Source organism: Phacochoerus africanus, chromosome 5, assembly GCF_016906955.1.
Source record: "Phacochoerus africanus isolate WHEZ1 chromosome 5, ROS_Pafr_v1, whole genome shotgun sequence".
NCBI classification, from domain to species: domain Eukaryota; kingdom Metazoa; phylum Chordata; class Mammalia; order Artiodactyla; family Suidae; genus Phacochoerus; species Phacochoerus africanus.
This window is the reverse complement of record NC_062548.1, coordinates 63,352,029-63,364,353: the sequence shown is the minus strand read 5'-3', so window position 1 is coordinate 63,364,353 and position 12,325 is coordinate 63,352,029. Positions and strand designations below refer to the sequence as shown.

The 12,325-nt window shown below is 51.8% G+C and overlaps 1 protein-coding gene across 1 annotated transcript in view; it reads left to right on the top strand.

The window, feature by feature from the left end:
* ATOH8 (atonal bHLH transcription factor 8) overlaps positions 1-10,554 on the top strand; it is a 36,479-nt gene extending 25,925 nt beyond the window's left edge. Inside the window, exon 3 of the mRNA XM_047781613.1 lies at positions 9,491-10,554. Coding sequence (XP_047637569.1) covers positions 9,491-9,496 — 6 coding nt within the window. The 3' untranslated portion in view covers positions 9,497-10,554. The remainder of the gene's footprint in view (positions 1-9,490) is intronic.
* Positions 10,555-12,325: the final 1,771 nt, after the last annotated feature.

Sequence of the window (12,325 nt, the reverse complement as noted above, 5' to 3'; positions counted from 1 at the left end):
GAGCAGCGTGGAGCCAAGTGGAATTGGCTGGACCACCCTACAGGATGGGAAGCAGATGGGAGGCCACAGCAGCTGGGTCTCAGGCCTCCCCCAGGCCAGCTAGCAGTGCCCTGTACCATGAGGGAAGGGAGGGGGCCAAAAAGGACAAATAGGCTGACAGACATGGAGAGGGAAACAGAGGAGAGGCCGGGGGAGAGTTGGCACGGAGACCCAGGCGGAGCATGGGAAGCAGAGATTGGCAGCCAGAGGGAGTGGCCTGCAGTCCGAGAGAGAAGCCAGTGGAGCCTGGGTCTGCCTGCCTGTCCCCTGCAGGCCCCGGGGGGCGCTGTCTGAGCTTCAGCCTGGCTCTGGGAGTGCCAGGCCTCCCACCGTCAGCCACCTTCCCTTAGGCCCCAAGGAAGAAAGACTGACATTTTCTTAGAACCAAGGGAGGTGCAGCTGGGTGGATAGCTTGGGAGCTTTCTAGTCTCGTTTGCCAGTGAAGAAGCTGCAGCCTCTAGAGGCTTGGGGAGGGGGGTCTGCCTTGCTCTGTGGCGTCCCAGCTGCGTGACCTTGGCCTTCCATGTGCACATCTGCAAAATGGAAGTAGCAAGAGCGGCCTTCCCGGGACTGTGTAAGACAGCTTGGCGCCGGACCAGGCCACCTCAGTGGATGGCAGCTGGGAGCACCGACTTGCTAACTTCTGTCCCCAGGCCTGGGAGGACAGAGGGCCAAGAACCACCTGGCCCCCTGTCTCTGGCGCTCATGGTGGAACTATTTGGGGTGAGCAAGTGGGTTCTGGCGGTTGCACCAACCATAATTCATGGTGCAGAGGAGTTGGTATGAAGTGTTTAAAGACCCCGAGGAGGAACACATTTCCCCCAGCCTGCAATGAGGTGGGTCTGGGGGGCAAGTGGTCGGGCTGGAGCTGGCCCTCCTTGTCCTGGCCTGGGGACATAGCAGGGACACAAGCAGCAGAACCTTGGCCTCCTGGACCCTCCATTCCCAGGGCAGGAATGACCCCCAGCAAGGCTCTTCAGGGACAGAGGGTACATGGTGGGAGAGGGTACACGGGTTGGGGGAAGGTGTGTGTGGACAGTGCCCTCTCAGGGCCAGCCTGGGGTGTCTGGACCCCAGCTCCACCTCCAGTATCTTAGCACAGGAGGGGTCCCCAGGGTTATTCGGTGGCTGTTACCGCTAGAAAGTTCTGAGTTCCCATTGTGGCTCAGTGTATTACAAACCCAACTAGCATCCATGAGGATGTGGGTTCAATCCCTGGCCTTGCTCACTGGGTTAAGGGTCCAGCGTTGCCTTGAGTTGTGGTGTAGATCACGGATGTAGCTCTGATTCGACCGCTAGCCTGGGAACTTCCATACGCCACAGGTGCAGTCCTAAAATGCTTTAAAAAGAAAAAGAAAAGCAAAAAAAGAAAAAAAGAAAGTTCTTCTGTGTGTCCTCAACTGACCTTGAGGTTTGAACATATCCACTGGCTTCAGTCAGCGAGGGGTTTAGATTGCTGGACTTGCCCATGCTTCCGACTTGGGGCCAGCGAGGCAGGGAGGCCTCTTAGCATCACAGGCAGCTGTCTGCACACTGCAGCCGGGAGCCCCTGCGGTCTTACTCACGCCACTGGTGAGCAGCCTTGAGGAACACAACATCGGGGAAGAGGCGCAATGAACAGCATTTTCCAGCAAGGGTGGTTTCAGCTTTGCCCCTGGGGTTAGACGATGGGCTGCCCCAGGGTAGGGCCTCTAACCCCGGTGCCTGTCATGGAGCTGACACTCAGTAGGAACTCAATAAATCTTTGGTGACTACATGAATTTTTCTCCCAGTGCATGGTCCCCAGGTGGATGCTTCCGGCTCACAAGGGGCTGTGGTCATAACTTTGCCACTCTTAGACACCCGGGACCTCGAGGGCCCTCCCAGCCCGGACACAGTGTGATCCTTGATTCATGCCGTGTCCCCGCCCTCGGCAAACAGCAGCCAGCTCCAACTGCTCATAAATTTCCCGCCTGTCACCCATGGCGCCCAGGCCAGGCCAGGCGGGAGGCACTGGGGGTGGGCTGGTCCATACTTACTTCCAGTTCCCTGGGAAGTTTGGAGGCCCGAAGCCCAGGCCTGTGCTTGTGCCCAGAATAACCCTAGCAGAGCCTGGCCCTTAGAGATGTGGAAGCAGATCTGCCAAATGCAAAGATGCATGGGCTGGAGTGTTCAAGAAAACACAAACACCAGCTTGCAGCGCAGTTTGTGCAAGCTGATTCCACTCCCGTGACATCCAACAAGGGTCTGCCTAAGCGTGGAAAAGTGTGTGGATGGAGAGACCTAGAGGTGATCCTAGGAAGTGAAGGAGGTCAGACAGAGAAACGCGAATACTGTATGATTTCACTTCTATGTGGACTCTTAAAAAAAAAAATGACACAAACGAACGGATTTACGAAATAAGAACAGGCTCGCAGGCATAGAGAACAAACTTATGGTTACCAAGGGGGAAAGAAATGGGAAGGGATACATGAGGAGTTTGGGATGAACAGATACACGCTACTACATGTAAAATCGGTAAATCATATTGGAATTACTGTATAACACGGGAAAGGAAAGTTAATATCTTGTAATAACCTATGAGGGAGAAAAATCTGAAAAGTATGTATATATATGTTCACTTGAATATATATACAAATTGAATCGCTTTGCTGTACACCTGAAACTAACACAACATTATGAATCAGCTATAGCTGAAGAAAAAGAAAAAAAAAAAAAGGAAAAAATGTGGAATAGCAGACACCCGGCATAATCCTAGTTTCTCTCAGTGGGAGGATGGAGGTGATTTAATTGTTTTTCTTCTGTTCACCCTTCTGTGTTTTCTCATTTTTCTATAATTAACATGTACTACCTATGCATTTACAACATTTTTAAGTTTTGTTGAGATTATAGATTTCTTATTTCAAGTGTACAATTCAATGGTTTTTAGTATTTTCACTAAAAAGTGGCCATCACCACAGCCAATTTTAGAGCATTTTCATCAGCCCCCAAAGACACTCCATGTACTTTAGCATTCTCTCTCCCTCCCAGCCCTTGGCAACCATTAGTCTCTATATTTTTCCCTGTTCTGGACATTTTAGGTGGATGGAATTGTGTACTGTGTGGCTTTTGTGTCTGGTTCCTTTTACCCAGCATACTGTTTTCAAGGTTCATCCAAGTTCTGTCATGCATCCTTTTTTGTGGCTGAGTACTATTCCATTGCATGATTATACCACACTTTGGATATTCATTCATCATGGACATGACAAATAATTTAAAAATAGTGCTTTTTTAATTAATTAATTAATTTTTTACAGCCGCAGCTGCAGCATTTGGAAGTTTCTGGGCTAGGGGTCGAATCTGAGCTGTAGCTGCTGGCCTACACCACACCCATAGCAACGCCAGATTCAAGCTGCAGCTTTCAACACCAGATCTTTAACCCACGGAGTGAGACCAGGGATTGAACCTGCATCCTCTTGGATACCAGTCAGGTGCTTAACCCTCTGAGCCACAACAGGAACTCCCTGTACTTATTCCTTAAAAAGAATTTTCAAGGAGTTCCTGTTGTGGCAATGTGGGCTAATGATGTGGCTTGTCTCCATGGAGGCTCTGGTTCTATCCCCAGCCAGTTAAGGATCCAGTGTTGCTGCAGCTGTGTAGGTTGCAGCTCCTGCATGTATTCAACCCCTGGACTAGGAAGTTCCATCTGCCCAGGGTGTGGCTGAAAAAGAAAAAACAAAATAATGACAACAACAACAAATGTGTCAAAAGCAGATTGGTCAGGACTACTGTTGGTTCATTATGGCTATTTCTGGTTACTTGTTTTGAGATTTTTCAGCCTATTACGCCAATTTTTTTTAATTTTTAAATTTATTTATCTATTTATTTTTGGTCTTTTTTGTCTTTTAGGGCCTCACCCCCAGCATATGGAGGTTCCCAGGCCAGGGGTCCAATTGGAACTGTAGCTGATGGCCTACACCAGAGCTACAGCAATGCGGGATCTGAGCCGCGTCTGCAAGCTACACCACAGCTCATGGCAACGCCGGATCCTTAACCCGCTGAGAGAGGCCAGGGATCAAACCCGTGTCCTCATGGATGCTGGTCATGTTCCCTAACCACTGAGCCACTACAGGAACTCCTATGATGCCATTTTATGTTTTTAAACACCAGTGAGTCATACCAAAGGCCCAGCTCTTTGCAGAAATGTGTGCTAAGCCCTGCTAGGGGCATGGCTTTCTTGTCCCATTGGTTCTTTGCCGCCGACCTAGAAGGTGGGTACTGTTACTGCGATCATTTTATTTATTTATTTATTTTTGTCTTTTTGTCTTTTTAAGGCCTCACCTGCGGCAAACGGAGGTTCCCAGGCCAGGGGTCTAATCGGAGCTGTAGCTGCCAGCCTACGCCAAAGCCACAGCAACACCAGATCCGAGCCGCGTCTGCGGCAACACTGGATCCTCAACCCACTGAGCGAGGCCAGGGATTGAACCCGCAACCTCATGGTTCCCAGTCGGATTCGTTCCCACTGTGCCACGACGGGAACTCCTGTGCTCCTTTTAAAAATGAGTAAACTAAGGCTTTGAGAGATCAACCAGCCTTCCCAGGGCCCCTCAGCCCCAATCGACTCTGGGGCCAAGGTACACCCTAGTGTTCAGCATTTATAACCAAACACGAAACCCCCTTTCTAGCCCACATATTGGTGTACGTAAGAGTGAAAAATAAAATAATGCCTGATAGGGTAGGCCTTAAAAAATACTCCCATGCCCTCCCTGCTTGTCTTTTATATTTAAGTTTTAAAATAACATTTGCAGGAGTTCCTCTTGTGGCTCAGTGGATTAAGAACCAGAATAGTACCCATGTGGAGGCAGGTTCGATCCTTGGTCTCGCTCAGTGGGTTAAAGAATTTGGTGTTGCCGTGAGCTGTAGTATAGGTTGCAGATGTGGCTCAGATCTGTCATTGCTGTGGCTGTGACGTAGGCAAGCAGCTGCAGCTTCATTTAAACCCCTAGCCTGGGAATGTCCATATGCTGCAGGTTGCAGCCATAATAATAATAATATAATAATAATAAAAACATTTGCAATCTGACTGCTTCTTTTAGGAAAAGCCACTAAAAAGAACCTCAGGATTTCAACCCCATTTGATGTCTTTTTCTTTTTCTTTTCTTTTCTTTCATAATGACTGCATATGGAAGCTGCTGGGCCAGGGATTGAATCGAGGCTGTAGCCGTGACCTACCCCATAGCTGCAGCAACACCAGATCCTTAACCCACTGCACCTCCTCCTTGACCTGAGCTGTCACAGTGGTATTCTTAGCCCACTGCACCACAGTGGGAACTCTGCCATCTTTTTCTGCGCATAGGAGGCTGTATCCAAATTGCTTAAATTAAAAAAAAAAGTATAATTTGAAAACAGTGAGAAATGGTTAAGAATATAAAATGACTGAAAATGCACTTAAAAGGTGAAATAATTTATGGACAGAAATAATTTTTTTTTTTTGGTCTTTTGTCTTTTCTAGGGCCACACCCGTGGCATATGGAGGTTCCCAGGCCAGGGGTCGAATCGGAGCTATAGCCGCTGGCCTATGCCAGAGCCACAGAAACGCGGGATCCAAGCCGCATCTGCAACCTACAACACAGCTTATGGCAACGCTGGATCCTTAACCCACTGAGTAAGGCCAGGGATCGAACCCACAACGTCATGGTTCCTAGTCGGATTTGTTAACCACTGCGCCATGATGGGAACTCCAGAAATAATTTTTTACATGCCCCCAAAGTGATATACTGACCCTGCAGCACATAGAAGTAATCAAGAGAGGAAATGGTCTACTTAAAGCCACAGACAAACTTAGTAAGCAGAGGAGGTATAATTAGACATTTAAAAACTGGAAGTGAACACAAGCAAAAAGATGCAACATTGTTCCAGAGTTCCCAACAATTACCGAAAATTCCCCTGAAGCATTTGTATGGTTACAAAAATGTTCAATGTTCCTTTAGAAATAAGAAACATCTCCCATGGTACCTAAACTTTCTAGTAAATAAAATGCCCATGACTGGAAATAGTTATTCACTCATTCCACACATACTTAATGAGATGCTACTGTGTGTCTGGACGAATCTAGGCTCTGGGGCTATAACAGCGAACAAAACAGACCACGTCCTTGCCCTCGAGGAGTTTATGTTCTGACCACAGACAACGCAACAGAGAAAAAGATGATTTTGGAATGTGATCAACTCAGCCACTTTGTCCTACTGACCATGTCACCTCCATCGGATGTAGAATGTCAGGCCTGCTGAAAGGGCCCTGAGATGCATTTTGAAAGTTTATGTTTAAAGGGCATCTTCTGTGTTGAGGGCCCGCGCTACAGAGGGCTTCACAGGACAGAGAGAGCCTTAGCCAGTGGTACCCACAGCCTTGGCCACAGTGGAAACACTGCCCACAAAAGGCCAGAGCCAGAGGGGATGCAAGAGGCCCTCAAGTTGTGCTTCTCACATGAGGCCATGTAGGATGTGGCCAGGGGTTGCAGGAGACAGGTCTGTGGTGTGATTGTTACAGTGGGGAGTATGCGTCACCCTCTCCCCCTTATTTGCAAGTATGCGTGCATGTGCACATGCATGCACACACACAATCTCATCACCTCTTCTGAAGGGATGGCATCTATAGGCTTGTCTCCTGCCTCAGCCACAGTTGATTGGTTTAGGGGAAGAAATCTCACTGAGGCGGGACCAACTGGTGCCTTCACTGGGTGATTAGGGTTGAGATACTGAGATACTGGGCCAGTGGGCAGACAGGCAGGAAAGAAGCAGAGCCTGGAAGTGGCTGAGTGATGTTGTTGGCAGGCGCCTAGAGAGAAGGGCCCTGGATTGTCCCTACTTAGGTTTGCAAGCTTTCTTGAGACTTTCCCCTGGCCTCTCTGAAACTCCCTGGTGTAGCCTTAAATAAGCTTCTTTTCACAGGAAGGTTGGAGTGAGTTTCCACTTCTCACCATCACACAATCAAACGTGTTGGGAAAACACTGGGTTAATAAAGCCACAGGAATGTCTTTACTGTAGGACTTTTCAGAGCCTTTGATATATTAATATATGGAGTGACTTTCCAAGATGGGGCCAAGGTCTGTGATGTTTTGCAAGCTCATGGGATATATCTCACCCGGCTACTATTCTGCAGAGCACCCTTTGGGGAGTGCTGATCCAGATACCTGTCCCTGCTGTACAAGTGAAGGAATTAAAGCACAGAGAGGGAGAGGGAGTTCCCCCAGGTCACACAGTCAGTTAATGCAGAAAAGGTCCTGGCACCTAAGGCCTCCCGGTGTTCTTCCCACGGTGCCCCAGTGGACATAAGCCTTCCTTGGATGGACAGAGACTGTGCTGGGGTTCCTGGAACAAGGTGGGTGGTGGGGACGCAGGCCCAGGGTAGACACTAGGGAAAGGGTGGGGTTGAGAATTGAAGGGCAGGCCTTGGAGACAGAAACCCCTGACTCCTTTGCTCTTGGCTGGCAGCCAAGGCTTCAGCGGAGTCTGGGACCGAGGTGTTGGGGCTGGGCCCGGCCGGGTGGCCGCCTTTACAGGACAGCCAGCAGGATGGCTCCAGCTGCCCCAGCCGTCCGCTCCTTCCCCTGACCACAGGCAGACTGAGCGAGGGAGGAACTCTAGGCCAGTCCTCGGCAGGGCCCGCCCAGGCAGCCAGCGCCGGGATGACGCGGGCTGTAAATCACCCTGTGGACCACAGACCCAGTGCCATCCCCATGGGTTTCCTTTCCGCTTCTTAATCCTCCTCCTCAGACTCGGTAACAAAAAGCAGATTCCTGCAGGGGCCGGCCCCGCACCATGGGCTCCGGGAATGTGGGCCTGAATTCACCACATAAGACGCTTCCTCTTCTCACTTTTCCTTTTCCCCTCCTTAGCCTCTATTAGCTGGAGGCCGCACCCTCCTCCTGGCTGGGCTCCCTGGCCCTCCCTGTACCCCACTTCCAGCCTTGCCCCAGCCTCACACCTTGGCGGCCTGCCGAGACCCGGGCCTGAGGCTCACCAGGGTCTGCGGTTAGCAGCCCCTCCAGCCTCGTGGTTTGGCTCCAGCCCGGCTCCCTAAGCCTCCCTTTCTTCAGCGGGAGCCACCTCTGTGTGGTAGAATAAACACTGCTGATCTGGATTCAAATCCGGGTGCCGCCAGCTTGTAGCACTTACCTCTGAGCTGGGGATGTGGGAAAGCTCCCTAGCACGTCGGAGGTGCCTGACAGATGTTTCGCTTCAAAAAATAAGTACTTAGCTGTTGGTTCAGGGTTGTTGCAAGAATCCAAAGAGAAGTGTTTGGAACTGCTTTCTTAGGAGTGTGCCGGCCTGGTTGAGGCTGCTGTTCTCCTGTGTGTTCTGGGTGGGCTTGGAGCCCCGCTCCGCCCCCTGCCCCCAAAAGCCCCCATGACTTCCCTCATCTCTTGTGTCTCCCTAGTAGCAAAGCACACCCCCTGGTTGGTTATCTCATGAGCAACCCCAAGTTCAGCTGCCAGAGTGAAGTTTTTGAAAGTTGAGATGGCAAGGAACAGAAAGAGGCTAGAGGTTTTCAAGTTTGCCTCGAAGCCACTGGCTTCTCAGAGCTCCATCACAGGGAATGTTGTAGACTCTGGGTCTCTTGTCTCTGAACTCTCCTGACCCACATAGACCAGAGCCAAGTTCATCTGTTTTCTGGGTTAGAATTCCAAGGTCAGGAGCTCCTCTTGTGGCTCAGCAGTCATGAACCCAACTAGTACCTGTGAGGGTGCAGGTTTGATCCCTGGCCTCGCTCAGTGGGTTAAGGATTCGGCGTTGCCATGAGCTGTGATGTAGGCTGCAGATGTAGCTCGGATCTGGTGTTGCTGTGGCTGTGGTGTAGGCTGGCAGCTACAGCTCTGATTCAGCCCCTAGTCTGGGAACTTCCACATGCTACACTTGTGGCCCTAGAAGGTAAAAAAAAAAAAAGAAGAAGAAGAAGAATTCCAAGGTCAGACTTCATTTCTACTACAGATGAGGACACTGGCATTTTGCAGATAGGGACACTGAAGCCCAGCTGGCAGGGGGATGGGCTGCACCTAAGTTAGCCTCTTGGTAACTGGTGTAGTATCTTGTCTGAAGGTCTAGGGAGAAGGAGGGGTGGGTGCCATCCCCGTGGGGGGCACGGCCGACTCTGACATCTCTCAGAGGTGTGACCTGGGGGACTACGGTGTCAGGAAAAGGTGGCCCTAAGTTTCCTCTGCTCCCTGAAACCGCGCATCTTCCCCCAAACCAACAAAATCAGCAGTGGCTCTGAAACACAGCGGTTGGGGGAAGGGGACCATGTGGGCTGTCGAGGCAGCCAGTCCTGGGTCCAGATGCTGGCTCCATCCCTTCCTGATCTTTAACGTGCCGTCCCTGCCCGGGGAGGCTATGAGGTTAAGTGAGAGAAAGTGCTGTGATGCCAGCGCCGTGTACCGGGTGTCTGGAATTGGGATCAGTAAGGGCCGCTTCTGACCATCGGTTGTTTCTTTCAGGAGTGACCAGCCGTGGGCTGGTCCAGGGACGCTGCCAAGGGCCCTCTTTCCCTCAAGGCAAGCTTGAGACAAGGTGAGCTCACCAGGTCCAGTCTCGTCTTCCTCTCTAAGGTGCCACCGGATGCTCAGACCACCGGCTCTCAGGACAAGAGCTTTCCTGCCTCCCTCTCCCCCCACCCCGCCCCCCAGCCACTCCACTATGACTTTGCACTTTGCTCTCTGCCTGGTGGGGCGGGAAGAGCAAAGCCTTCCCCTTGCCCGGGCCTGAGGCCCATCGTCCGGCTGCAGAAATTCATTGCCAAAGATTCAACAGAGACACTGAACAAAACGGGGTGAGAAGGCCCCCACAGTGAAAAGCTACACTGCTGCCCTCTGACCACTGCTCCTCCTGTTACCTGGGTCCCATCTCACACCAAAGATGAGTCAGCGATTGAACTCACCAAAGGGAGAGACACTTGGTGACCATTGCAAGTGCTTGACCCTCTGACCTGGAACTCTTTCTGCCCTGGGCCCTGGCTGGCTGGTTTCCTGGAAGCAAGATATGCCTTCTGGGGGCTGTGAGAGGGAGGCTGGGGGTGCCTGTGGGGCGTGAGACCTGCGATCCTGGCCCTTCTCTCCCTCCTACTGGCTGCCCAGGGCTCTGAAGCAGATTTTCCACGGTCCCTGGGCCTAGGCTCCTTCTTGGGCCCCAAGCTTTATGGGAAGGGGGTGGAGGGCGGAGGAAAGAAGCAGCAGTGACCACCTGTACCCGACTCTAGGGATTTGCCCCAAGGTGACCTGCCTTTGCTCCCCTGGCCAGCCCAGCCCACCAGTCTGTGCCAGGGGCCCGCCCTGCTGACTGGGCACACAGGATGGCGCCCCATTTGGAGACCAGTGGTTGGGACGGGTTGTTTGAGGGGGCAGAGGGGAGGAAGGGACCAGAGGAATGGGCCAGTATGCGGGGAGGAGGGCATGTTTGAAGCCAAGGCCTGTTCCTTCCTTGGGCTCAAAAGGCCAAAGCTGTTCACATCTCTGCTCAACCGCCTGCTTCAAATTGAAGTAAAAGCCCCAACATGTAAAGAAAACAGTTGCTCCTGTTGATTGGACTCTGTGGGTGACCAGGACTTTGGCCAGTCAGTTGGGGAGGGTTGTGGGGGAGGGGAGAGGTTGAGGAGCCCTTCAGGAAGCAGGCAATCTGTGAATGAGAGAGAGAGGGAGGGAGGGAGAGAGAGAGAGAGAGAGAGAGAGAGAGAGAGAGAGTGTGTGTGTGTGTGTGTGTGTGTGTGTGTGTGTGTGTGTAAGGTGTGGGGGGCCCTTGCCATGGCCTCAGCCTAAACTAGTGACCAGGAGACCAGGTCAGGAACACTCGAGGAGATTTGAATCTCACTTACTCCATACCATGAGTTTATAAGGTGGGGACTGAATTTTTATGATTGATTGATTGGATGATTGATTGCTTTTTAGGGCCACACCCATGGCATGTAGAGGTTCCCAGGCTAGGAGTCGAGTCGAAGCTACAGCTGCCGGCCTACACCACAGCCACAGCAACGCTGGATCTGAGCTGCATCTTCGACCTACACCACAGCTCACAGCACTGCCAGATCCTTAGCCCACTGAGCGAGGCCAGGGATCGAACCCGCAACCTCATGGTTCCTAGTTGGATTTTTTTCTGCTGTGCCATGAGAGGAACTCAGGGGACTGAATTTTTAATCCCACTGTACAGATGAGGAACCAAGGCCCAAGGAGATAGGACCCGTCAGTGACTTGTTCTCACATCAGGGTGGCCTCACTCCAAAGACTGTGCCCTTACCCTCTTTCCAGCCCCTTAATTCAGTGCCTGCCCAAAGTCCTCGTGTGGCCTTGTCCTGTCACTGCACCTCAGGGGTCTGGGATGGGATAATAACGACCCAAGGGGGATGGGGAGGGGTAATAAGATGCAAACTAGGAAAGGACTGTCAGGGCTGAGGGCTGGGTAGGAGGGCTGGGGCTGCCCAAGGAGAGGGGAGGCCACGAGGGAAGGAGGCTGGGTCCTTGCAGGATGCACACCTGTCCCGAGGTTCCACCCAGTGTCGCCCTCCCTTGTCTGCTCCTCGGGCTCCTAGGCTGGGGCTATAGGGAGCCTCCTCCTCTTGTACCAGTGTTTCCCAGGCGTGGCTTTTGCCAAGGACTGAGCTGTGTGGGCTGGTCCTCGATCTAGGACAGAAGTAGGGGACACAGGCTGCTCACTCACGGCACTCCTCAGAGCAATGGTGGAAGCAGGCCAGGCAGAATGGGCTGGGAATGGGGAGTGGAGAGGCGACCTTTAGAAAGGGATGGTCACCCCAAGCCCCTAGGCACAGATGACAGCCTCACTCAGGTGTCCCTCTGAACCTCTGAATAATGCTGGTCGCACTTCCAAGGGAAGCAGGAAGTGTGGGCCAACCAGCATCAAGCTTGTTGACATAAGGGGACCCTTAAAGGGTTGGGGGGATACTCCCATCCTGCTACCAGGAGGACAGACCCATGGCCTTTCTACCCAGAAACAGCCCATGGTCTCTATTCCCCACTCCTCTCCTGGCCATGACCTTCATGACACACCTCCCTTCCATTCTGAAGCATCTATGGATCACCAGCTGCATGGCAGATGCTAAGGTGGGTATCAGGAATAGAGAGAGGGATTCCACACAGTGTTTTCACAGAGTTCAGAGTTCTGAGCAGAAAGTGGGAGGGACAGATAGATAAGCAAATAATCATGATACAGTCAGACAACTAAGATGTTGGTGGAAGTTTCAGGAAAGAAAAAACTAACTCCCTGGGGAGGTATCATGAGGGGCCATGTGAGTTGGGTCTTGAAGGATGAATAGAAGTTTTCTGAGA